This window comes from Clarias gariepinus, chromosome 15 (assembly GCF_024256425.1).
Source record: "Clarias gariepinus isolate MV-2021 ecotype Netherlands chromosome 15, CGAR_prim_01v2, whole genome shotgun sequence".
Classification (NCBI taxonomy): domain Eukaryota; kingdom Metazoa; phylum Chordata; class Actinopteri; order Siluriformes; family Clariidae; genus Clarias; species Clarias gariepinus.
The window spans coordinates 30,919,178-30,946,274 of NC_071114.1; the positions used below are offsets into that span (position 1 = coordinate 30,919,178).

At 43.5% G+C, this 27,097-nt stretch overlaps 1 protein-coding gene across 1 annotated transcript in view; it reads right to left on the reverse strand.

The window, feature by feature from the left end:
* Positions 1 to 27,097, reverse strand: part of herc1 (HECT and RLD domain containing E3 ubiquitin protein ligase family member 1) — a 54,215-nt gene that overhangs the window by 26,049 nt on the left and 1,069 nt on the right. The window contains exons 2-38 of the mRNA XM_053513840.1: positions 23,504 to 24,457; positions 23,069 to 23,164; positions 22,789 to 22,983; positions 22,309 to 22,620; positions 21,245 to 21,341; positions 20,984 to 21,127; positions 20,120 to 20,247; positions 19,881 to 20,025; positions 19,099 to 19,270; positions 18,489 to 18,623; positions 15,973 to 16,138; positions 15,764 to 15,889; positions 15,493 to 15,693; positions 15,251 to 15,403; positions 15,003 to 15,135; positions 14,695 to 14,886; positions 14,370 to 14,585; positions 14,050 to 14,223; positions 13,796 to 13,910; positions 13,520 to 13,640; positions 13,228 to 13,402; positions 12,809 to 13,091; positions 12,347 to 12,467; positions 12,204 to 12,255; positions 10,994 to 11,259; positions 10,454 to 10,675; positions 10,081 to 10,201; positions 9,838 to 9,995; positions 6,177 to 6,256; positions 4,512 to 4,681; positions 4,240 to 4,395; positions 3,865 to 3,971; positions 3,237 to 3,347; positions 2,272 to 2,442; positions 1,905 to 2,144; positions 994 to 1,077; positions 378 to 898 (exon numbers count right to left, since the gene is read on the reverse strand). Of these exons, the coding sequence (XP_053369815.1) occupies positions 378 to 898; positions 994 to 1,077; positions 1,905 to 2,144; positions 2,272 to 2,442; positions 3,237 to 3,347; positions 3,865 to 3,971; positions 4,240 to 4,395; positions 4,512 to 4,681; positions 6,177 to 6,256; positions 9,838 to 9,995; positions 10,081 to 10,201; positions 10,454 to 10,675; positions 10,994 to 11,259; positions 12,204 to 12,255; positions 12,347 to 12,467; positions 12,809 to 13,091; positions 13,228 to 13,402; positions 13,520 to 13,640; positions 13,796 to 13,910; positions 14,050 to 14,223; positions 14,370 to 14,585; positions 14,695 to 14,886; positions 15,003 to 15,135; positions 15,251 to 15,403; positions 15,493 to 15,693; positions 15,764 to 15,889; positions 15,973 to 16,138; positions 18,489 to 18,623; positions 19,099 to 19,270; positions 19,881 to 20,025; positions 20,120 to 20,247; positions 20,984 to 21,127; positions 21,245 to 21,341; positions 22,309 to 22,620; positions 22,789 to 22,983; positions 23,069 to 23,164; positions 23,504 to 24,424 (6,980 nt within the window). The 5' untranslated portion in view covers positions 24,425 to 24,457. The remainder of the gene's footprint in view (positions 1 to 377; positions 899 to 993; positions 1,078 to 1,904; positions 2,145 to 2,271; positions 2,443 to 3,236; positions 3,348 to 3,864; positions 3,972 to 4,239; positions 4,396 to 4,511; positions 4,682 to 6,176; positions 6,257 to 9,837; positions 9,996 to 10,080; positions 10,202 to 10,453; positions 10,676 to 10,993; positions 11,260 to 12,203; positions 12,256 to 12,346; positions 12,468 to 12,808; positions 13,092 to 13,227; positions 13,403 to 13,519; positions 13,641 to 13,795; positions 13,911 to 14,049; positions 14,224 to 14,369; positions 14,586 to 14,694; positions 14,887 to 15,002; positions 15,136 to 15,250; positions 15,404 to 15,492; positions 15,694 to 15,763; positions 15,890 to 15,972; positions 16,139 to 18,488; positions 18,624 to 19,098; positions 19,271 to 19,880; positions 20,026 to 20,119; positions 20,248 to 20,983; positions 21,128 to 21,244; positions 21,342 to 22,308; positions 22,621 to 22,788; positions 22,984 to 23,068; positions 23,165 to 23,503; positions 24,458 to 27,097) is intronic.

Genomic DNA, 27,097 nt, shown 5'->3' on the forward strand with positions numbered 1-27,097 from the left:
AATGAAAAAAAAAATGATTAGAAAGACTGAAAGGAGAAACAAAAAGAGACAGAAACAAAAATAATGAGAGGCAGAGAGGGACTGATAGAGACAACGGAGGGGAGAGAGAAGGAGGGAGAGAGAAGGAAAGAGAAGAAGACTGTAAAGGATAAAAATAAAGGTACACTGACAGAAAGAAAAGGAGAAAAATAAGTAAAAAGGAAATGATGATAGAAAGATAGAGAGAGAGAGAGAGAGAGAGAGAGAGAGAAGTGCTAGAGAAAATGTGAGTTAGGAAAAGTAAAAGACAGAGTGGAGAACCGATCCACAGCCTGGCGGTCGAACCGTAAACTCATCACTCAATAAAAGTATCTCTACAGGTGTTTACTTCATCTTACCTGATGGTGATCTCTGCCTCGTCCCACTGCACCTTGGCCGACATGCTGCCCTCCTTGACCACGCCCAGCAGGGTGGCATGTCTCCCGCTCTGCCTGTGCACACAGCGCCCCCCCACCCTCAGTCCCCCGTCCACACCTCCGATCACGGCCAGCACAGGCCAGATCAGGTTACACAGCGTACGCAGCTGCGCCTCGGTCAGCTCTCGGCCGCTTCTGCCCCGCTCCTCGTCCCTGTCCTCTTCCTTAGCCTCTTCCTGTTCGTCTCGGCTCTGGGCCGAGCGGCTCTTACGGAGTCTCGCGCTGCCCGAGGGCGGAGCGCCGTCACGCAGGCAGCTGCGGATCTGCTGCAGCCGCTGAAGCATGCACCGGTTGATGGGCTGCGTCCAGCCGTCTGAGCGATGCAGGATCCTGACCAGCTGAGACACAGCCTCGGCGAGTACAGTGGCCACGGGACTGCAGATGGGGTCGCCGGGTAAAAGGTCACGCGGCGTGCCTCGCATTTGCATGTCACAGATTTTGACCTGTTTAAAAAAAAAATTTAAAAAAAAAGGTCTGAGAGAGATTAACATGTTTACCTGAGAATGTCCATCTGTTTATTAACCGGCTTGGAGCGTACCTTCTCTCCCGGGTTGCTGCTGTAGAACATGACGCACGGGTAAAGCTCAGCAGCATCCACGTCTTCAAAAGCCAGTTTGGGCTCCTGCATCAACAAGTGGTCAATCATTCATTTCTCATAACAGCAGCTCTGACATAACATAAACTCAGGCTAATGCGTTAGTGTTCCAGTGGTACCAGCTCATTTACATTGATGAAAGTCTAATGAGTCTCCAGTGTCAGTGAAGTAAAGCTATGACTTTATGTTTTTGCAACAATAATACAGGTAGTCTCCAACTTACAAACGCATTCAGTCTAATTTGTTCTTAATTCTGACAAAGTGAGTCTTGTACACCTTTGCCATGAATATACAATGTAGAGCATACCAATCCACTCGATTAAATCGTGAGTCCTGAGGCCAAAAATCATTATGGCGCCTAAGGAAATTAATCTTACAGTGAAATGCAACAGTGTTGTCTCTGCGCCTTTAAATTGCGAGTCCGAATCCCAGATGCCATTTTGTCCCAGACCTGTTTTCCACTGGACTGGACTGTGAACTCTGTTTTGTTGAGATTTTCCAAAATGAGGACTATTCACCATTAGAACCCATACACACATATACATACACACACATATACATACACACACATACACACATTTTATACATTCACTTACACACTGAAAGTATGTATATAATTTTAAATATTGGTATCTGGTGCACTGCAGTGTACAATACACTCAAACTACTTTAGAGATTGAGCTGGAGGTAGATCCGTAGTCTGTGCATATTTGCTGAAATTCATAACTCTAAGGTTCGTAAGTCGGGGACTACCTGTATAACACGTTTATAGCTGCTACAAGAAAGCAATAAGATCAGGACCTAAGGTGCTTCCATAACTATAAACTGATGCACAGGTCATGAGTCCACCTCACCTCTCCGTTCTTGCCGAACGACACAGTGCGAGCCTCCATGTCCAGAACGCAGGTGATGTAGTCGCCCTGTGTGTAGCTGGACAGCGTGAGCGTCTGCTCCCCGTTGTGATAAAGGTTTCCGCTGTAAGCGCGGTACAGCCACATGTCAGCGGTGGTGCGGTGGTTGAAGTCGTGGACAGGCCAGCGTGACACGCCCACACACGTTCCCTCGTTCCCACGGTTCTCCTTCACTATGTAGAACTGGCAGAGAAGCGACACGTCGTGTATTATAGAGTAAAAGTGGCACCTACGTATTAACAGTTAGGTGTGTGTGTGTGTGTGTGTGTGCGTGCGTGCGTGCGTGTGTGCGTGTGTGCGTGCGTCTTACCCTCCACTGGTAACAGCCTGATGAGATGCCTGTAGCAGCCAGGCCATAGCCTTTCCCGCCGCTACCGTGCGTCAGACCCTGTCCGTTTTCTACCATGCAGCACTGCGTCTTCTCAGGGTCGAAGATCACTTCCTGAACAGGCATGCTCTCTTCCTCCTCCTCTGCCTCACCCTGACACACACACAAACACACACCCGATTTAGAGTGAACCTCATAGCGGTGCAGCCTATTTTACACACTGAAAATATCAAAATACTGCCCTTTTTTTTTTTTAATCAAGCATATTTAATTTAAAGATATATTTGGCTTATCTTTATGTAAATTATATGTAATTAAAATAAGAATTATAAATTTTTGGGGGTGGACTGTAAATGTACAAAATGAATACAATGCACACAGATACTTTTTCTGCAGAACTGTGCATGACTTTTTTATTCCAATGACTTAATTTTATTACAATTATGAGCATTGCCTAAAAACTGTAATGAAATTTATTAAAAGTGTGTAAAAAAATAAAAAATTAAATCAGTTGCTGTCCCAATAACCTTCCAAACCGCGGTCCTGTGAGAACTCTACTTTGATTAAAAAGTCTTCTGTGCCACTTTAAGTCTCTGCAGAATCTATTCCGGTTTGTTTCCGCCTTTTTCATTCATGTTTCTATTTCAAATATTATTATTAGCCTGGATTATGTGACTTGTAATGTACGGCTTTCAGAAAACTTTTGAAAAATTGAGATTTTATTTTAACTTTTTATGTTGGGACGAATTTAATATAGATTGTTTTAACAATAAACAATAATGGGTATTAACGTGATTAATTCAGTTATTGTGACTCTTTAAGGTCAAATAAAAACGGAATACATCTTCACATAATCGAAAGCAATCAATTAACTGAAATGAGGACATTTTGTTTTAAGTTAATATTATTTATTTTGTTGTTTAACTTCACACATTTGCGTTGTTTACCTGGAGTTTGCCCTCTTGCTCTCTCTCCTTCAGGTGGATGGTGTGTTTGGCCTGAGCGACGGGAGCCTCCCACATACAGTCCGACAGCAGAGAGAACAACCTTTCAACCACCTGACGTTAGGGGAAAAGACAAAGATGTTAATGAATAAATAAAAGTAATTGATAATTAAGAACTCAAGAACATACACACAATATAAATACCCGATAGTTTGGTTATACTTCATATGGAGTAGGCAGAGTATAACATCACAGTGTTGAAAAAGTACGTAAACTCCACTAACAGGTTATCTTATAATGCGTTAAATGTTGTTGTTTTTTTCACCTAAATATCTCATCTTGCCACCCAGGATGTGCTCCTGCATAAACCCCAAATTTATATATAAATATATATTAATATTATCATTATACACTACGTATTATTATATATACTGATAACATGTATATGGTATACCCCTAGGTCTCATTTGGGTTTTCTAATGTGTTTCATAATCATAAAGCATGAAACTTTAGGAAAATAAATAAAATAAATAAACCATATATCTTTTTTCAGAGATATTTGTACATATTTGAGTAACAAGAATTTGGTTAATCAGCTACAGTCATATCAGTTGTGTGTTTAAGATGTGACCTGGGTCATTTGATGATCCTCAACGCTACTTTCACAGGCAGGAAGTACAGCCTCCAAGACATGCAGCGCCAGCAGGCGTGTCCTCAAATTCCCCACGAGAGGAACACCTGTAATACAAAACACACGCATGTGCATGGCAAGAATATCTCAGTATTTTATTAAAAGTAAAAAAAAAGTTATTTTGGTCAACATTTTTGAAGCTATTTTTGAACTAGTGTTCATAAACAAAATGTAATTGGAACTAATAAAATGTGTTCAATGTTTATAAACAAACTGAAAGAATTACTATTAGATTTATTTCATTTATTTTATTTCATTTATGTTTTTTTACAGATGTTTTTATTCACATGTTAAAAAGCTGCAATGTCTTCGTACCTGAGCAGCATTTTTGCGCTGCGATGTTAAGCAGCACTTCAGTCCATTTAGGAGACGCCATCTTGGACTGGATGGCTTTGGAAGAGACAACCCGTCTTAGAAACACCAGAAAGTCTCCAAGGTGTAGCTCTGCCGTGTGTTGCTTGCGCAGTAACGCTAAAAACAAATACACAAATGCTTTGATTTCCCTGAATGTGCAACTAATAATTATATTTTAATTTTATTTTGTAGATGGGAAGCTGAGTAACGGTCCATGTGCGTCACTGATTTACCCCTGAAGTCTTTTTTCGTGTTGTCTGCGGAGTCGTCCGTCTTCTCCTCGGACTCTGGACTTGTGCTGAGGATGCTTCCTGCGGCCTGGGAAAGCAACGTCTTCAGCTGACTACAGAGCAGGTCCAACAGAGCCTGGACTACTTTAGGGCTCAATCGATCAGCGTACGTCCTGTCCCGGAACAGCAGGGGTTAGATCAACGACTGAATCAGTCAATATGTGATGAAATCATATATACGTCCTAAATTAAATTTTTTCAGGTTTAATCCTTTAACCACCAGGATAATCTGTGCTTCTAACTTTTAAATTACATTTATTAAATTAATTAAATTTAATTTAGAGATGCATCAGATTTGTAAATAAATCACAGTAAAATTCTCTTCTTTGCATATTCCAGCTTGTTAAGAGCACAGGGTTAAGACATGGCGCCCCCTGGAGCACAGAGGGTTAAAGGCCCTGCTTAGGGACAGCTTGTGGCAGTGGAGTGGAAACTTGAACCCCTGACCTTCTGTTCTGAGGCTTAAACTATTTAGTTACTCCTGCCCCTTTAAATTTGAATAGCAGGATTGCCACATAAGCAACTTTGAGTTTGTCTAATAAACATAAATTACAGGCTACTGATTAAACTTTATATCGAAAAAAAAAAAAAAACATATCAATCTGAAAGCTTTAGGACACAGACTAGGTTTATTTAATTAGTAATGATTTTATTTAGATTTTTATTTACATTCTGCCAAGCCAGTTTAGATTAATAAGGTATGTGCATTTTTTTTTCTCCATCCTGATACTAAGAACTTCTGATGTTCAGCAAGACACATGGACAGAGCTGTGTCTGAAATCTCACACCTTTGCACTGTGTGCTATTAAGCTCTAGCCCTAACTTCTTTCCTATAACAGTTCCCATGTTATTTTTAAACTCAACTCTTATGTCCTTTAAACCTACTGAAGACTCTTGATTTGATTGACCGTCTTCTGGATATTCCAGATTAATAAATTTCACTGGTCTGTGACTCCACTTTAGATCTTGAAGATGTTTCTATTCTAAAGTTAATTTACAGCATGTCTATTAAGTTAGCTTGTTGAATATAGCCGTACTGTGAGGCTAACATGGCTAACAATATCTTGTATTGCACTATGAAGCAGGATAACACTTTTAGTAATTTTAAGATACAGTCAGAATGTACCAGATAAATAGTGTGTGCTGGGTAAGTAGCTATTTTGCATTTAAAGACTGTTAACTGTATTTCAGCTGGAAAAAATAACCTGATATTTTTTTTAAATAAACAAAAATTTTCAACAAAAATTCTGTCCCTGACCCTCCGGTAACAAAACCGGACTCTGTATTAAGCTAAACACATCTCTTGTTATACTGAACTTCCAGCCTCCTAACACAGTATGACTACAGATCAATCCCTGCTGGGTTCCCTGTTGAGTCTGGTTTCTTCCTATTGCCATCTCGGGTAAAGTTGCTTTGCAACAGTGACCATTGTTAAATGTGCTATATAAAAATACAAAAAAATGAATTGAGCTATGTTTATAATAGAACATGGATTTGCTGCCTAGAAAAAATATACAACATAATAATTTGGGGGTATTTGGTAACTTCTGCCTATAAACATTGTGGTGCTGGTGAATATCAGTTCATGTAGTGCCTTTTTTGTTTTACCCAGTGCTGATGGCGAGGATCTGCAGCAGTCGGGTGCTGGCCACTTTGAGGGCTGTGCTGAGCTGCGAGCCAGCAGGTTTCAAATTCAAATTCAAATTCAAATTCAAATTTTATTTGTCACATACACAAACATACACAGTACGAAATGTAGTGAAATGTATTATACGACTGCCATTGACCCTAGAAGAGAGTTAAATTTTACGAATAAGAAATAAATATGAATAAAAGAAATACGATAGAAATTAAATTACAAAATTAAATTAAACTAGGAAAAATAGAACTAAAAATAAAAATAGAAATGTGCTATGAAAAAATAGAACTAAAAATAAAAATAGAAATAGGATGTACAAAATAGAAATATACTGTGCAAATTGAAATATACTTTACGGTGTGTGCAAATATGCATGGAACAAAGTGTCTTAGTGCAGAGGTTATTAAAGTGACTTTGTGCACTGGTCCAGGATGTAAACGTAAAACTGTAAAATGTAGTGTAGTTGTGAAGGTAGGTGTGCAAAGTTATTAAAGTGTCTTTGTGCAATGGTCCAGGATGTAACGTACGACATGTAGTGTATATATGAAGGTAGGTGAGCGTGTAATTGTCCATAGTGTTCATGGATGTAAGAAGATTGATGGATTTGACCAATTATGAAAATATTGTGTAGTTCTGCATAGTGGTGTGGTTGTGGTTGAGAGACCTTATCGCCTGCGGGAAAAAGCTCCTCCTCAGTCTCTCTGTGTTGGCCTTCAAGGAGCGGAATCGCTTCCCAGACCGCAACAGAGTAAACAGTCCGTTATTGGGGTGGCTGAGGTCCTTCACGATCTTCCTGGCCTTGGTCAAGCACCGCTTGTTGTAGATCGAGTGCAGGTCAGGGAGCTCGATGCGGATGATGCGCTCAGCTGATCGCACCACCCTCTGTAGAGCTCGTCTGTCCTGCATGGTGCTGTTCCCGAACCAGGTCGTGATATTTCCCGTCAGGATGCTCTCGATGGTGCAGGAGTAGAAATTCCTGAGCACCTTGGAGGGCAGTCTAAAGTCTCTCAAGCGTCTGAGGTGGTAGAGACGCTGCCGGGCCTTTTTTACCACGGTGTTGATGTGACAGGACCATGCCAGGTCCTGCGTGATGTGAACACCGAGGTATCTGAAGCTGTCCACTCTCTCCACTGGGCTCCTGTTGATGACGGGGGTCTGGTAGTTCCTCACCTGCTTTGTACTAAAGTCCACTATCAGCTCCTTTGTCTTACTGACGTTCAGGAGGAGATTGTTCCTCTGGCACCAGTTCTCCAGATTTCCAACCTCCTCCAGGTAGGCCGTCTCATCATTGTTCGTGATCAGGCCCACCACAACAGTGTCGTCAGCGAACTTGATGATGGTGGTGGAGCTGGTAGTGGCCACGCAGTCGTGGGTGTACAGAGAGTACAGCAGGGGGCTCAGAACACAACCCTGGGGGGCTCCAGTGCTGAGAGTGAGAGGGGCTGAGACATGTCCGCCCATCCTTACTGCCTGTGGTCTGCCAGTTAGGAAGTTGGAGATCCACTGACACATAGATGAGCTGAGTCCCAGGTGCTCCAGCTTGGTGGTAAGTGTGGAGGGAATTATGGTATTAAATGCAGAACTGTAGTCGATGAAGAGCATTTTCACATAATTCCCCCTCCGAGTGTCCAGGTGAGTGAGAGATGTGTGGAGGAGATGTGAGATTGCATCGTCCGTGGAACGGTTTGGACGATAAGCGAACTGTAGTGGGTCGAGTGTGTCTGGTAGTGAAGAGATGATGAAGTCTCTGACCAGGCGTTCAAAGCACTTCATCACTACTGAAGTGAGGGCTACAGGGCGATAGTCATTGAGTGAAGCAGGATGAGGTTTCTTTGGGACAGGAACAATGATGGACTCTTTGAAGCATGTGGGGATCACCGACTGAGATAAAGAGATGTTGAATATCTCAGTGAACACAGGTGCTAGCTGGTCTGCGCAGGCTCTGAGGAGACGGCCTGAGATGCCGTCTGGTCCTGCTGCTTTCCTGGTGTTCACTCTCTTGAAGGCTCTCCTCACGTCATGCTCGGTGATGATGAACGCGCTTCCGGTGCTGGCAGTGACTTCCTGTCTGCAGCCGTTAGCGCCGCTAGCATTAGCATCGCTAGCGTCCTTAGCTGCAGCCTCGAAGCGAGCATAGAAAGTGTTGAGCTCATCTGCCAGAGTCACGTCTGCGTTTATCATACCGGATGTTGGTGCTTTATAATCCGTTATTGTTCTCAATCCCTGCCACAGGCTCCTAGAGTCACTCTGTTGGAGCTGTGACTCTAGTTTCCTCCCGTAGCGCTGCTTCGCCTCTTTCACCGCCTTCCGGACGCTGTATGACGCAGCCTTGTACGGTTCCATGTCCCCCGACGCGAGTCCCGTGTTGTAGGCAGCGGTGCGAGATCTCAGAGCGTCGCGGATGGTTTTATCCACCCACGGCTTCTGGTTGGGAAACGTTTTAATAGTCTTTTTTTCTACGGTATCGTCCGCTAATTTCCCGATGAATCCCACAACCGCTTCCGTAAACACGCTGACGTCACCATCGGAGCTGTTTCTGAACATGTCCCAGTCTGCGTCATCGAGTGCGTCCTGTAACGCGGCCACCGATTGGTCCGTCCAGCGCGCGACCTCCCTCTGAACCGGAACTTCCTGTTTCAGCCTTTGTTTGTATTTTGGCATGAGGAAGATAGCGGCGTGGTCGGATTTACCAAACGGTGGACAAGATTGTGCCTTGTAGCCGTCCTTGACCGTTGTGTAGCAGTGGTCCAGTGTCCTTTCGCCCCTGGTGGGGCAGGTGATATGCTGATAAAAGTTTGGCGCTGCGCGTTTGAGGTTGGCACTATTAAAGTCCCCCGCCACAATAAGCGCAGCGTCCCGGTGTTGTGTTTGTTGCTGTGTGAGTGCCTCATGCAGCTCGCATAAGGCAGTGTCCGTGTCCGCTTGTGGTGAAATATAAACGGCGCTGATTATGACCGATGTAAACTCCCGAGGAAGGTAAAAAGGACGACACATGATGGACAGTAGTTCCAGGTTTGGTGTGCAGGAGCGTGTGAGAGGAACAACGCTCGCGCTGTTGCACCAGCTGCTGTTCACCATTAAACACACGCCGCCTCCCCTTGACTTCCCCGAGTCCCGCGTCCTGTCCATGCGGTGAACCGAGAAGAACTCGGCCGGCTGAATGGCGTGGTCCGGCACCGCTGGGTTCAGCCATGTCTCGGTGAAGCAGAGGAGATTGCAGTCCCGAATGTCTCTCTGGAACTTTATCCTGGCCCTGAGGTCATCGAGCTTGTTTTCCAGTGACTGGACGTTGGCGAGCAGGATGCTAGGCAGAGGTGTGCGGTGTGCACGGGCTCTCAGCCTGTTCCTGACGCCGGCTCGTTTTCCTCGGGGCCGCCGCTTCGCGTCGCGTCCTTTGTTGTCCCTCAGGATCTCACTCGGCCAGCTCGGATCCGGAGTTAAAAACGTCGAATTGTGAGTACATTGTATACCAATAGAAACAAGAGTGTCTCTATCATAACTAATGTACCCCATGGTGGTAATTTTGCCGGTTTTAAAACGCTGTAAACTAACTTAAAGAACAAAAACAAAGAAAAGGTGGTCGGAGCAGTCGTGACGGCAGCCGACCTCACCGGCGCCATCTTGAGGTTTGTGCAGGAGGTGGAGAGTGTGTCCCAGCAGGGTTTCCTTACCACACAGCTGAGAGAGCACGTCTAACAGACCGCTGGAGATGGCCAACGAAACGTCCACGGGCTGGTAGCGCACACTGAGAGCAAACACGGTGACTAACAGCAGCCGCTGCTGGGCCTCTGTGTGCACAAGAACACACGACCACTCAGTACACACCATGTGTGCGTGTGTGTGAATTATATCCAACACGCGTCTGTACATTACCTATATGGTGCTTGTTAGACTGAAGAGCTTTCTCCAGTGTGATGGAAAGCTGCTGGTAGATTTTGTGCACCGCTGTCTGAATGTCCATCTGTAATCGCTTTTTAGCAGCTCGAATACCGTCCTTTAAAAACAAACAAAAATAATCCGGTGGAAAGCCTTTCAAGACGAGTGTAGCTTATGAGAACAAAAGATGAAAAATGGAAGCTTTATAAAGTATTGTTATATATACATTTACAGTATATACAGTTTTGTTCATGTACATTCCAATATCTCCTCAAATTAGCACATCTGGATTAAACCAGCACATCTGCTTCAAACTAAAGAACCAAAAGATAATCTTCTAACTGCTTGTTTATTAAGAGTGAACACACACCTGGTAATGGTGCAGCTGGACGCTCTCACCCTTCAGTCCTCCGTTACAAGCGCCAAGGCCAAAGCATCCGGCCAAGAACTGCAGTCTGACAGACGTCAATAAGGAGCCGGAATGAAAGGCAGCAGGACCACGCCCGACCACACCCTTTGCTCCAGCCTGGCTGCTTTTCTCCTCCATCCCAGCGATTAAAACCACAATCTGATGCAGGGCATCTAATCGCAGCTACCCAAACATACACAAAAAAGTTTATTATTTTCCATAAGTGAGCATGTCTGCAAGTGCTTTATTCCTCGTATACTACAGCAGTTTGTTAACAACACATATAAAGTTACATCTCTCACACTGGAGACTCCTTTTATTAACGTTAAATAAATATCTTACACCAGAAAAACTTGATATGTTTTAAGTACATTTATTATAATCAACTAAGCAGATTTAAGGAATTGACAGAACTATGTTTTCTAAATTCATAATGATTTTATTTGTAGATTAATTTATTTGCAGCTGCCTTAGAAAAAGTTGCGAATAAAAGTCCCGAACCTCCGCTCTGCCCTGCTGCTGCTCCATGGCTATAACCATAGCCTGAGGACTAGTCGACATGCTCTCCTCTGGTTCCTTGAACCCGGGCGTGGTCCCCACATCGCCACTGATGAAGCTGACGATGTTGTCGATGAGTGTGTGGATGTGCAGTGTGCAGCTCAGGTCCAAGTCAGACTCCTCGTAAGACTGAGGGGAGCTGTACAAACGCTGGTGACCCGATCGCCGACCGAACCAGTCGGCAGAGTCCGGAGTGCTGTGTGCAAAATCTGACAGGGACAAAAGTGGAACATGTGATTAGAAGAAATATTTATTTCAAGGGGGGGGGGGTTATAACAGGTATGAGTAAATAAGAAACCAAACACAAAAGTGTATGATGAAACGCAGGTGTCTCTAAATGAGCGTATTATCATGGCAAGAACATATTCATAATACCTCCAGCTAACTCATTAGGAAGGAAACTGGTAAAGCTATACAGGTAGTCTTACAAACGAGTTCCATTCCGGGAGAACGTTTGTAAGTTGAATTTGTTCTCAAGTCTGACAAAGTTAGTCTCAGACAACTTTGACATGAATACACAATGTAAAGCATACCAATCCACTTGACTAAATCTGTCCCCTTTCTCCACGCTGCTATCATGTGGCCAAAAACCAGTGAACCTGTGTATTGAAGAGTGAACTGTTTTATTGAGGATTTTTCAAAATTAGGATTATTCACCATCAGGGCAGCCATTTTCTATCATCGTGCTCCAGGACGGATTCATAGAAACCAGACTTTAGACATTTTATACATTCACTAACACACTGAAAATGTTGTTTATTATTTTCAATATTGGTATCTGGTGCACTGCAGTGTCTAATTTTTGTTAATTTAGACTCATAAAAATTAATATACAGGATTTTTATTTCTATACGCTTGCTTTAGGATTATGTTCACTGTTAAAAGCTCTATATAATAGAAACTTGAAGAATTAGTCTGAACTGGAATGAAGACTTAAGATAAGTGGGATGTCTAACTTTGCAAAGGGAAAAGAAATAAGCAGTGTGTGCAAGAGATGTTTAAAAACAGGTGTTTCAGATTTGTTCATTGCTCATTATAGCCAGATGGACAAGAGAAGAAGCAGATTACCTTTAATAAAAACAGGATGTTTAAGAAACACTTAAACATATAAATTTAACAAATTCAACACACCAAATTAAACAAAGTGACTAACCTCTCTTTTTATGCGTGAAAGCCAAATCCAGGTCAACATTCCTTTTTCCACTCTGTAACAGGTCACAAAAATGTTTCCTCAGCTTAACTTACACACACACACACACACACAACATGATAAGTACGCTAAGAAGGTGTACTGACCAGTGAGTATCCTTCTTCATCAGACTCAGGCTGGGAGAGATCAGACTCGCTTCTGGATTTAGTGAGTCTGTAACTCGGGCCACTCTGTGTGGAACGACTCTCGGCAGACAAACTCTCGCTCCTAAACACACACACACACAAACACCAGTATTAATGTCTGACCCACATCTATGCATTCATACAGGTGTCTCACACACCCACACACACACACAAAACCCTTTCCAAAAATGTCAGAAAATCTTTTGTGATTAAAAGTTAAACCTTTAATCACAGATACACGCAGGACTAAAATAAACAAAGAAGGACACATTGGTTATGTTTTACTAGCTCTAACTACCTATCTAAATATAGATAATAAAATGTTCGGATATTTAATCTAGTTGTCAAACTAAAGCTCAATTACAAAACGGAAAAAGAAAAAGACCACCAGTGTTTCCCAAAAAGATACAGAGGAGGGTTTACCTGGTCATGAGTCCGCCGTTGTCCTGAATGGCGACACTCAGTGCCGGCTGCTCATTGGTGGTGTGTGTGAGCGTGGGACTGACGGCCATTAGCAGCATGGCGCAGCGATGGATGATGCCGTTGCAGGAGGTGGTGTAGAGGTCTTGCCTGTCCTGTAAGGGGGCGCTATTTCTGCGCTCCTGGCCTGGTTGAACAGACTCGTCTGGGACCCCGACGCTGCTTGTGCGAGTTCGCTCACGACTTCGCACCACGTCCCGGGCCGAGAGAAAACACTGGAAAATTTCTGCACACAAATAGATGAAGCAGGGTTTTTTAAAAAATAAATAATAATCATTGTATTTTACATAGGTCGGGGTCTTATTGTGAGAGATGTGTGTGTGTGTGTGTGTGTGTGTGTGTGTTTATGTGTGTATACTCACTTCCTGCGGTCATGACCTCATGCTCCCTCTCCTCCTCATCGTCCTGCTCCTGGTGGTTCTCCTCTCGCTCCCTCTCTCGTTCGGCTCGTTCCTCCAGTTCTGCCTCCTCGTCGATGGTGCGAGTGAAAGCGTGCTCCTGAGGGTCCATTTCCACAGAGTCCACATTCTCTGAGATCTGCGCTCACACACAAACACACACATGCTTTTACATATAAACACCTCTGTAACATCCAAGCATCTGGATAAAGTGTGTGCGTGTGTGTGTGTGCACGCGCGTGTATGTGGTGTTTACTCTGCGCTCTCTGGACGGCGAATGAGTTTGGATCAACTCCATGTTCTTGCAGGCCAGTAAGCGATTCCGCACCTTATACACATTCCGGTACACTTCAGCCAACAGCTTACATGGCTGGTACCTGACACACCAACGCAGGGACAAACTACAGTCAGCTTAGAAGTCCAATAAATATACATCACACACTCATTTAAGTTGTTTAATTTCATCTGTTTGATTTGTGTTAAAGTTAGAAGAGGCTGTGAGTGAGTAAGTGAGTGTGTGCGTGTGTGTTACCTGCCCCCTCCACAGGCGTGACCCAGCAGCCCGGTGTGTTTCAATAGCGTAGCCAGAACAAAGCGAGACACGATGTCCAATAAAGCTTCGTTATTCAGCGTAGCACTGTCCCAGTCTACACACACACAAACAACAACGCAGGGTTCTCTTTTTTACCTCATTATTATTAACAGTTTGAAGCGATCAGGATGATGTGTGTGTGTGTGTGTGTGTGTGTATATATATAAGAGAGAGAGAGAGAGAGAGAGACATACCCTTGCTGATGGCGTAGTCCAGCATGTTGGTCCACAGGCTGTATGTGGGCTCTTTAGTGGAGCCGAGGGCCAGGTCCACTAACACGCTCATGTCAGCTCGCAGTGCGCAGTCGAATGGCTTCTTCTCCTCATTCCCACACAGAGCCGCCTCCAGGAGCGCACTGATACACGAATCTTTAACACACACACACACACACATATATAATAATATCCGTAATTTTACAAAGCGTTAATGACTTATGCATAAACGGTCTACCTATTTGCATGTTTGTCTCTTTATTTGTATATTTCTCTGTGTGTGTGTGTGTGTGTGTGTGTACCTAGCTGTGGTATGTCGGTCTCTAGACCGTTGCCGAACACGGGGGTTTTCAGCCAGTACGCTGTCTGCTGTTCCTCCAATGAGGGGGCGGAGCCTTGCAGCATTCCCCCTAAACATCGGCCAATCAGCAAAGCCACCGTGCGCTCCAGATCCATGAGCCACACCCAGGAGTGTGCAGACCCGGACACACACCCTTGCTCCCCCGGCTCCGAGGTTCCTGCGTCCGTCACAGACACACAGACATTCAACAGGCTGATCCAAAGACTATAAAAATGTATTAATAAAAGGACATAAATATATTTATTGGGAAATTCTTCATGTTTTACCCTGCACAGGCCACTGCAGCTCCTGGTCCTCGAGTGGCACGGCAGCCGGCAGGAGCCTGTTGAGGCGGTCTAACGGTGGCAGGAGGTCCAACAGGAAACTCAGGAGCGGGCGAGCCACCCAGACGGGCAACAGCAGCAACGACGTCATGATCTGACACAGCATGCTCCCCGCCGCAGACACGTACATCACGTCTACAAGAGACACGTGTTAAAGTATTGTGGAACAAATCAAGATTTGCATACCATTTTTTTAAGAGAACAGTGTGTGGAAGAGAAAAAGTGTGTGTGTGTGTAAACCACTGACTTACCTCTCAGTTTCTCACAAACGCTTCCATTTCCTGAACTCTCCTTCAGAAGCACAGCTGAACGAGTGAAAATGTCTGTGGCATGAGGCAGCAAAAGCTGCAGGTGTTTATGGAGAAGAGCAACACTGCTGGAGTCCTGCTTACACACACACACACACACACACACACAATCCATCAGTTCAGGCAATCAGAATGTACATTTGTAACAGTGTCTGTGTGGTGTGTGTGTGTGTGTGTGTGTGTGTGTTTACCTCTGTGACTGGGTTCATGTGACAGAAGGCCAGCAGTTGTTTCTGTAGAGAGCAAAGGAGCTCGTGGAGGTGAGCAGGCTGACTGTTATCAGATGAAGATGTTCCCTGTAAATGCTTATCACTGTTCTTCTCCAGCTCCCCAAACGCCTGATCCTGAGTACACACACACACACACACACTTAATATACGAAGCAAAGACTCAACAGATGCAGTATGAGTGTATAAAGCTTCACCTGACTCACCGTGTAGAAGCCCAGGTTCCTGAGTAGAGTCTTCATGAGGATCTCGGCGAGGTGTGTGTCAGGGTGTGTGTCCGGTGTGTGTGTGGGGTCTGAGGACAGCGTGAGGGACTCGGACACATCCGGAGGAGAGCTGTAGCCCAGCAGAGATGCCACGTGGGTGTGATCCTGGAGACTGGTCAGAATTATGTCCAACTGCATCCTCTGGAATGCAGAGACACATGTTAACATGCGCACGCGCACACACACACACACACATGCACGCACACCTCACCTGTCCTTTAGAGAGGCTCTCCCAGCGGTCAGGTCCTTGAGGAAGAAGTGAGTGCAAAAGCTCCATTCTTTCCCTCAGAGGTGGCAGCAACATGGTAGCACCTACGGACAGCGTCTCAATGACCGCCTGAAAAACACACACACACTTACTTCGATATAAAAAGGCAACAAAATCTATCAAAACAGAAATGCAGAAACAGACACACACACCTCCTGAATCTCATCAGGCACCGAGGCGTCCATCAATCGAAACAACAAGTTACGAAGAGGCCGAGCCTGCCGTCCTAGGATGCTGGTGGCCACGCCCCCTGCCAACGCCAGAGCCAGGTGATTGGATAAGAGCTTCAGGCACAGCTTCAGGAAGTTATGGTGCTCTCTGTGGCACAGACAGAGTCGAAGCAAACATCAGACAACTGTAGCCAGTAAAAGTAATCACCAGGGCTCATGATATAACAATGATATCATGATAAATAAGATCACAACACATTTACCTGAGATATCACAGGTACCGCCATTAATTCTACAACAGAACTGTTTGAAGGAGTTAACAAAATGTGGTTTCTCAGTAACGTCCATAACAAACTCTGTGTTTTTGTCTTATTAATGAAAGGAAACAGCAAGAAAGAGGTCACCCAACCTGCTGTCTTAAGAGTATCATGGTTTATATCAGAGAAGGATATCTCAGTGGAGTTATTATTTCAAAAGCTTTTTAAGGGTTTTGTTATGCACACTAGAGAAAATCTATTATGTGATGAGATACTTTGGTGTTTTAGGTGACCTACAGGCGATGCTCTGAACTATTTACACAACAGCAGGCAGAACATCATCCTGTGTGAGCAAATTATTTGCTAAATTTGTTTAGAATTATAACAAAGAATTTATGTTGATTCGGAATATTTATAAAACCGTGATGTTAATAGAATCACAATACAAATTGTATCATGATAAAACAATATCAGGAGGTCCCTGGTATTTCGCCATCACCAATTCACACTAAAGCTCTGAATCATAAGAGGAACATAAAAAAATTTTTAAAGCGCTAAAATGTATTATATTTCTTACAGATTTTTAATTTTCTTAAACAACTATCTAAAAAACACTGAAATGCTGTGTAATTTGTGTCGTTGTTTTAATAGTTGTTTAAACTATTATTTCACCAAAAAACACACACAAAATCCTAACACAAGTTTTATGTTTATCTAAACACTGATCAAGTCTGAGGATCAAACACAACCTAATAAAAAAAATGAATGAATGAATTAATGCTGGAACAAAAGTATTAAAAGTGAAGTGAAAAAAAAAAAAAAACAGTTTTAAGTGTTTCCACGTAGGCCACGTGACCTTAAAAGCCTTCTTCTCACTTTTCGGAATATGCATTTTCCATGATTGATGTTAGCAAAAGTTTTGTTTAAGTGCGAAATTCCTGAACATTATACAACACTGGCCTAAAAAAAAGGAAAAGAAAAGAAAAAAAAGGACAAACTTTTCTGCAGTGAAGGGTTCTTGCCAGCGATAATCTCACACTGTTCTCACATTGCTCTCATGTTGCAGAAGTACTTTTGTGCAAAGTGAAAGCTGTGTTTTTTTCAAAACCTGTTAAACATTGTCAAAGAATTCAGCTATTTCAGTAACTTGTAACTTCAGTGACTAAACTGAAAAATAACCCTTCAACTTGATTAAATTAAGTCGAATGACAAAAGCATGTTTTGTTTTGTTTTTTTAAAGGGGGGGTAATAATTTAATGGCTCAGCTCTAGTATGTACACGTACACGCCTGCAGCTTACAAGAACATCATTTTAACGTTTTCCTTGTGATCATAAGGCAGTGAAACTAGCAGCCCACTGAGGAGAGAAGATTATATACAGTAAGCACTTTGTTTCAGATGAGGAACATTAGGATGAGCAAGTACAAATAATGTACTTTTATCAAAGACTTGTTTATGGAAAAAAATCAAGTACATGCAAGCAGACAAATCCAAAAGCAACACACCTTCAAGTTATTCCTGTCTTTTTTGGTTTTCTGTTTCCTATGGGGTCCTACAAACTCACACGAGTCGTTGGAAGTTGGAACTCACATCTTCCAGCATTAAATGTAATATTTGTTTTTTGATATCTATTTTGCAAAAATAAGTAAATGAATAAAACCACATAACTGTGTTTGCAATTTTCTTTTTTTTGTTTAAAAAGCTGACAACTTTGATTTGCTGATGGTATGCATAAAACCTTTTTTTACTTTAATGTCATGCAATTCAATTATATGTAAATAATAAAAGATGGACTATTTAATAACTTTTATGATGTTTTTTAAAAAAAAATTAATTAAAATAAAAAAAAGGAAAAGCACCATTACAGGCATTGTTAGAATAAGGGAGATCGATAAATTTGAGAGATGGCAGTTACCTAACCATCCAGAACCGGTTAAATTCAAGGCTGATTAACTGATCACATGTCAAGCTGAAACCTGCCATATTCCCATAACGGGCCGATACATCACTGCATCTCCAAAGTAACTAAAGTAACTACAAACAGAAAATAAGTGTGAGGTGTGCTTTTTAGAAGAGAAATAAACCAAATGTGGTTAGAGAAAAATAATCAACTTTAGGATGACAATACTAACTTAACTTCATCACATCACATCCCCTTATCGCTCTGTATTTTCCCAGAATCTTCAAAACCACACCCTCCCTTTACACAGTGTTTATTACTTATTAAAAGTGGTTTCTTTACTTGGAGGAAGGGAAGGGCAGCGGAGGGACTTTGTTATTGATGCCATCGCAATATCTCTCCAGGAACGAGCGCAGATGAGCGAAAGTGCTCTCCTCCAGATCCACACAGTACGGCCGGTGCCAAGCCACCACTTGCCTGCAGGCGCGCACACACACACACACACACACACACCCTACTCTTAGTAACATAATATGTACAATGTTGAATACTACAAGCTATAATGAACAAAGCTGCAACGCATGATTATTTTGATCACTGATTTATTTATTTTTAAGTAATTAATAAACTGTATTCTTTTAAACACATAAAAAAATTACATCTCTATTTGAAGCATTTAACACTTTCTTAAATATGCTAAATTAAAAACAGCTTAACTCTGGAATAAAGACATTGTACTTTTTTTTAAATGTCTTATGACACTTTTAGGACAAACATGTATAGAGTGCAATCTCAAGGCAAAATAATACAAATGAATATGATTCTTTTGTGATTCATTTAGAATTTATTTGTGATTCTTTTTATGTGGAATTAACTCCAAAGTTTGACAACTGAAATTAATTCTCAGATACACGACTCAGAATTTGAGGTCAGTGATGCGAACGCGGCTAACCTGTCTCGCGGCAGGGCGGTCCAAGCCAAGCTGTGAGAGGTACCTGCAGAAATCTGCTGAATGGCCACTCCGTCTAAACCAATCACCTTCTTGGGTTTGGTGATGGGACCGGTTGAGTTACCTTGCCCGCACTGACCCATCGAGTTATTACCCCAGGCATAGACTTCATTATCTAGAAAATGTGCCATAACAACCATAACAATCAGACATCTGCCAAAACAGAGACGCTACAAACATAAAACTTTATGTATGTGTTGAACAGGTCTTTCCATGCTACAGGACTCATAATGTCTCAATGTCAAATTACAAACTCTTATTACAAATAATTCCTGGTTTTCTTTTGCAAAGAGCATTAAAATTCCCAAACTCTCAAAACATTAAGGCCATATGAACACAATTCTGATCTCATCTGCATCTACTGAATGCGTTTCTACTGCAATAATAATCTTATGCATCTCCACACACATAGAGACACATACACACACCAAGCAGCACTAGGCATGTTAATCATTACTGCACTGCCTGCTCTTAGGGAGTTTACCCGATAGAAAATGTATTTGCTGATAATGTTTGTTTTGTATAATACTTTTCCATAACTCACATGTCCGGTAACTTGCACCTCAGGCGATGCATAGCATCACATCATGTATTTTTAGACATTGTACTTTTTCAATAATGCATCATTATTGTCACGCATTAATAATAATTGATTAATTATGTGATATTGATCAACTATGGGTTAGGAAAAGTGTGTGAAATGTGCGCATGGCAAAGAACTTTACCATGTGACAGAGCCAGGCAATGGCTGTCTCCTATAGAGATATCTACAACCCGGGTTGTGGCCAGCTCCTCGATCAACTTGGGTCTGAGAGCGGTGGCTTCGGAGGATCCGCAGCCCAGACACGCACCACAGCCCCACGCATACACCTGGAAAACGAGTATGACAAAGAGACACTGTCAGCTATAGAAAAACCTGTCTTGATAAGGCTGAAGACACTTCTCTAACCTTTCACCTACATACCTGTCCTGTGGAGGTAAGCGCCAGAGACGACTGGCTTCCAGCACACACTTTACGGATGAACATTCCCTGCAGAGCCTCAACCACTTTCGGTTTGTACACACGGTTGGTGTCGCCATGACCAAGCTTACCTGTCAGAGAGGACACAAAGACGCATCAGGCAAGTAAACACCTCCACAACACCATGGAATACTGTTTGAAGTATGGTAGAAAATATTTACAAATTAGTTTACTCCTTTGTTTTATTCCATAATTTTACAGATTAATATGACGAGGATCATTCTAACAATGAATGTAGATTTTGCGCAATGCAATTTTTTTTTTATATTATGAAGTGTAACAGTCAAACAAAAAAAACTGTAGGGTCAGAGAGGCCTCGAGCTTATCACTAGGCAGAAGATCGGTAACGGCTCACCCCATTTATAAGCACTTTTTGTAATTCGCTCTGGATAAGAGCGTCTGCCAAATGCCTAAATGTAAATTTATACACTAATGGGAATTTGGAAATGCCAATCGGCCTACAGCTGAGTCTTAGGACAATGGGAGGGAAAAACATACGAATGACAAACAGACAGACAGATAGACACACACACACACAGGAGAAGAGGCTCTGCTCCTGTCTCCTGAAGCTGTGTCAAGTAATGCAAACTCACCTTCTCTACTAGACTGGAAAATCAGGGGCATTTTTAGACAAATGGTTTTAAGTCAAGTTATTTTTAATTTTATATTTTATTATAAATTTTTAACTGTTACATCATCTAAATTATAAACCTTAAAAAAAAATTTTTTTTAAAGGATAAAATAAAATGGTTAAGACTTGATGTCGCTGACGTAGGTTCCAGACGATGACTGACGCGCGTGACTCACCGTTGTCTCCACCCCCGAAGGACCAAACGGTTCGTCCATCTTTAGACAGTGCGATGGTGTGAGAACTGCCACAGGACACCTCGCCTACATTACTGATGTCTTTCACAAGCATGGGGATGTTCCGGCTGTTGCTATCACCGTGGCCTAAAAACAACAAACACACACGGTCAAACTTAGCAGAATCCACGATAAGAGAACAAAAATACATCATGTAAAACAAATCACACAGACATGTCGGAAAATATGCCTTCTTCCTCTTACCCAGTCTTCCAAAGTCACCTTCTCCCCAGGTGTACAGCTCTCCATCCTCACTAACCGCTGCACTGTGCCTGTAGCCAGCTGACACCGACACTACCACCTACACACACACACAAAACTGAGCTCAGGTGAAAGAACCAGGATAGTGCATTTTCTCTCAAATATCTTTGGATATTTATTGGATGTAGTACAGCATGATATTCACTAGGGGCACTAAACTGGAAAGTGAGCCATCGTGTTTGACGATGTTTAAAAAATTGTCAAAAGTTTAGGTATTAGGTCATGCAGTTCAGAACGCATGTGGTGGTCATGAGACGTGCTAATGACTGTGGCCACGCCCCCTACAACAAGAGCTTATAATAAAGCTCCAAAACAATTATTAGGGCCCAAGCACTGATAGGGTGCACAGGACCCTCTTGTTTTCCTAAAGATTTTTTTTCCCACCCTTTTGGACTTTTTGGGTCGAAAACTGGCAGACAGGTTGGAATCTGCTGCCATCAGGATGCCTGAGTGTTGCGTGGCCCAGGGCCCTCAGGGGCCCCCACAAAAGATTTTGCTGGATAGCTCATATACACATTCACATAGGCACACGGAACTCGGTACACATTTAAAGCTCATTGAGCCAAACAACATTCGTACTGCATGTCCTGGGCTCAATTGAACAAGAGGCCGGTTATTTTGGGTTGTTCGTAAAAATGCACCCGATAGATTTTGATATACTCCTCCTAGGAAATGTATAAGATCGTTACCAAACCAGGCCGATGTAATCTAAAGACATTGAGGACGCAAAATTGCGAAGGGATTTTTAATATCTCAAATGGGTCAGCCGTGATAATGTCTTAAACTTACACTGAAAAATGATTAACAACTTTGTGTGGCCTTATATTGAGTGAAATTATATTGAGTGACACGTTGAGTAACATCTTAGTGTGAGGCTTATTTTTGTGTGCAAGTTGTGCGGTGCAACCGGGTGGTAATGGCACAGGGTGCTTGGGCCCGTCATTATTGCTTGCAACTATATTTTTGTATTAAAATGAGAGCAGAGCTCTTAGGTGATGGCTTAGTACCTTTCCCTGCAGGGGTCCCTGTATGAGTTTGGGGTATTTCTGTGTGGAGCTGTTCCCGTGTCCCAGTTTGCCATAGTCTCCATCTCCCCAGCTGAACACTTCCCCTTCGCTGGTGAATGCTAGCGTGTGGCCATCCGAGCCCTTGGATGAGGAAACCTTCTTGATGGCGCGATGAGGCTCGAAGGTCAACTTCTTTAGTGTGGATTGATTGTTAGAGTCGCCCAGACCCAGGCGGCCGTAGCTTCCCTTACCACAAGCCCGAACAGAGCCGTCGGAGGAGATGACAAACGTGCAGTACTGACCGGCTTCAATCTGGAAATACAAAAACAAAAACTTAAAAATAAATTAAATTTTTTGCGCTTCGTATACCTGCTCAAGCTTTAAATAGTGTATCCTGTACACAGTATACAGATCCTGACTGATCGGAAGGTTTTTAAATAACGTGTCAACATTCGTAAATTTATCGTGTGTATTTCTAACCGTTTGTGCGTCGCTGAAGCTGGCTGCGAGTTTGGGCTGAAGGATTTTCTCCTGCGTTCCTTCCACAAGTTGGTGACTGCTGTTACTGCCCCACACGTACACCTCACACGTCTCAGACACCATCGCTGCCTCGCCCATCTGGATGCTGTCTGGACTCGCACATGTCCTCGAGTAATCGGACGCCATGCGACAGACCTGTAACAACACCGTCAGTAACAGTAAGAACCAAGAAAATATTATAATTCCTTATTTCTAAAATTGCTAAAAAGACTTTTCTCACCTCTTCAAAGAGACAGAGTGCTGCTTCATACAGAGAGCACAGACAGTCCGGAGTGCGAGTTGGCTCTCTCCACTGGCTCCTGTCTGCCGATGAGCCCTGTGCGTGCATAAAATAGAGATATTATTCTTGTTTCAAGTTATTTAAACGACCCTGTTTCTGATCAAAGCTTTTTTTTCTGCTAATTATATTATTAGTAAGTGTAATATGAGTACCTGCATAATTTTTTCCTAAAGAAATTGTTTTGATATCATATTTATTATAAGAAATACAACACAAACGCCAAAAAATGAGAACACAAAATGTTTTTCCTCTAATAATATACGTTAAAGTATTTTGCCTGACTCCAGATAACACCTTATTATTACATTATTTCATTATTTCGTTTACTATGAGCTGTCACACACTGAGAGTCTCTACCAGACGGGAAGGACATACCAATGATCGTCTCATCTGCATGAGGATGTTCATGAAGCAGTCATATCCCATCAGGCCTTCCTGGTCAGGGTTCTGCTCCAAACAACTGACTCCAGCCGAGGCGGCCAGCGCCATCTCCACCCATTCCAGCAGATATCGCAGCGATCCTCTCTGCGCCGCTAAACCCAGCAGTAGCTCACAGGCCAGTCTGCGCCCCACCACGTCTGCACCTGATTGGCAGGCGATTACGCCCTTCAGGAAGGCGGTGACCTGCACCAGGCAGTCCAACCCCATGGGCGGGATCTTGCTCTCGTTGGCTAGAGATAACGGCGGCAGCGAGCCCACCACATCAATCGCCGTGGTGATGATGTCGTTACAGAGGCTGAGGCCGGGTGTGGCGGTGGGCAAGGCCCAGCTCTGACGCAGGAGCGCGAAGAGTAAGCTCAGACCGGTGCGTACTCCCATCTCGATTAGCGCGTCTGTACTAGAGCGCGGCCGTTCGCTAGCCGTCTGCAGCTCGGAGGAATTCAGCGCGCTCTCGCCCGAGTGCTGCTGCTGCTTGGCCTTGCCCTTGTCATGGTACTTGCTGGAGAGCGCGTAAAAGACGCGCTGCAGCACCAGGAGACGTTTGCGCAGAGCACCCGCGAATGGAGAGTCCGAGCACACGGTTTTGGCCAAAGCCACCTGACTGGCCAGCAGCGCGTCGAGGTAGTGCTCCTGTTCATCACGCGACAGACATTCACGCTCAAAGTCAGGCAGCTGCGGGCCTTTGAGGCACAGAACCTGCTGAGGGAGCAGCACCACCTCTTTATTAGCCAGGAGCTTGGAGTATAGCAGAGCCACACCCTCTCGCGTGGAGATCGACTCGCTGTCCTCCGAAATCCACGAGCTGTTTAGATGCTCCAACCATTTCAGCTTCACCGGAGGAATCATCGCAGCCATCGCGCGGCCTCATTCATATACACTCTGTCTCACCTGGTGGACAAATACACACAACAGATGTGATAACGATTAGTTTTAGCCATTTATAGTTATATTTAATGTTGTGGAAAACCTGACAAACATACAAGCACTTGCTCCATTAGCCTCTTTTCCTCCTCTTTTTTTGCAGAAATGTAATAGGACAAAAAGAGAAACATTCTTGTAATAGAGAAATACACTTGTAAGAGCTTGACTCTAAGTGCACCACAGACACAGGCATGAAATGAGTATAAATTACTCCAGCTGAGGTATTTATTTTAAAACAATGTGATTTTATTTAAAAAGGAAGGAAAAACTAAAGGTGAGACAGAATTAGGAAAAGAGGAAACGGGCGTAAGGTGAGGAAAGTGTAAGTCGTGTGTAAGTGTGGGCATGGGGCAGTGTCCAGCAGGCATGACATCTTGAGGTCAGTGAGCTGCGGCAGCAGCAGGCAGATAATGAGGCCAAGAAATGGAGGCAGTGATCACAGGTTTAACGACAGCAAGTCCACGGTGAAGCCCAAAGCCCAAAAGATCCCTGATCCCTCAAACCACCTCTTATTTGGCAGTGCTGTATAAACTCATTAGTTTCAGTTCCTCTGTGTGAGCGAAGAGCAAAAAAATTAAAGGATGCGTCCATCATGGACAAAACCTCACAGCTTTACCACTGACCCTGAAGACTCCTTCCATAAAGGTTACACATGCTTACCTCAGCATGACGTTTATTAACTATCATTGATTTGTTCATGATTCGCACACTGTCCAGGATTTCATTCCCCTACCAGTCTGTAAGCGATGCTTTAAAAGATCAGGTATGAATCAGGAGATCAAATATCTGCACTTACATCAGCCTAGAATTCCCGATCGGATGTGTCTCGATCCTGTCAGCGTTATTTTGTGCCGTGGATGCAGGAAGTGATGACGGACAAGACACGAGCGTAAGAAACGAAAATAACTGGACCTAAATCTTAGCAAAATCAGACGTCTGATCTTTGTCTGCTTAAAACAGGAGACTCAGGAGCATCTCCAAAAACATGAGGGGGAAAAAAAAAAAACAAAACAAGATGAACAAACAAGATCAAGGTTTTAACATTAACGGAACCAACAAAAACAACGTAAACAATAACATGAAAGTTAATGTAAATAATACTCTAAATCTTTATATACACACATTATGCAAAAAATATTTATATATATTTTAATATAAAATACACACACATTGAAGGTGGATTAACCGGTTGTTTAACTCAGACTACTGGTTTCTTTACATTTTAGGGATCAGACCTCAAAGTTGGCCATCAACACTGTGTGCAGGTGGTGCATGCAGGTGTGCACTGTTGTGTGGGGGGTGCATGCAGCTGTGCGCTGTTGCGCGGGGGGTGCAAGCAGCTGTTCGCTGTTGCGCAGGGGGGTGCATGCAGGTGTGCGCTGTTGCGCAGGGGGTGCAAGCAGCTGTTCGCTGTTGCGCAGCTGTGCGCTGTTGCGCGGAGGGGTCATGCAGCTGTGCGCTGTTGCGCGGGGGGGTGCATGCAGCTGTGCGCTGTTGCGCGGGGGGGTGCATGCAGCTGTGCGCTGTTGCGCGGGGGGGTGCATGCAGCTGTGCGCTGTTGCGCGGGGGGGTGCATGCAGCTGTGCGCTGTTGCGCGGGGGGGGTGCATGCAGCTGTGCGCTGTTGCGCGGAGGGGTCATGCAGCTGTGCGCTGTTGCGCGGGGGGGTGCATGCAGCTGTGCGCTGTTGCGCGGGGGGTGCATGCAGCTGTGCGCTGTTGCGCGGGGGGTGCATGCAGCTGTGCGCTGTTGCAACACCAACCTGTAAATGCTTCACTGTTTCTCTCTTTTGCACAATGATCATTACTGGACTACTTTTTGCACTAATTTCTCAATTCTTGCTGCTGTGTTAAGGAATGTTTATGTTTCCTCACTACCTCAACACCATATTTTATGTTCTGTTATGTCGTGGTTGTTGCACTGTCACTTTGTTGTTGCTCTTGTTTACACATTTGCACGTGCACTTTTTGTTGTCTATAAAACCTGTAGTTATACTTAGCTAGTTAGTTTTTGTTAATTTATGTTGTAATTTATGTTAGGTCTTTCTGTCCTGTCTCTGCTAGCCAGCTTACTAGGCCTCTTGGTTAGCTAGTTTTGTGTTTCTGTTAATTTATGTTGTAAATTTATGTTGCATGTAGCACCTTGGTCCGGGAGGAACGTTGTTTTGTTTCACTGTGTACTAACTTTATATGGTTGAAATGACAATACAGCCTACTTGAACTTTGTTGCGCGGGGGTGCATGCAGGGGTGCGTTGTTGTGCGGTTGAACACTGAAAGTGAGATTAAACCTCTTCCTGTTCTAACAAACGTAGTGGTACACATTACGCATACACCTCCTTGTTTAGGCCACACCCACTTCTGTTTTTAAGTACAAAAACAGATAGTACGGTCTCGGCTCACCGCCCATTTTTGTGTGTGTGTGTGTGTGTGTGTGTATATACACAGTCATACAGCCAAGTAAAAACAAAGTCTCCTGTGCTGAACACCATCCGTTATGCAAGGCTGAGTGCAAAAGTTTGTGCACCCTCTGAATCTTAATTTCAGTTTAGGAGTAGTAATGGTTTAATCATGCACTGATAAATAATCCATAGCAAAAAAAATTTATTCA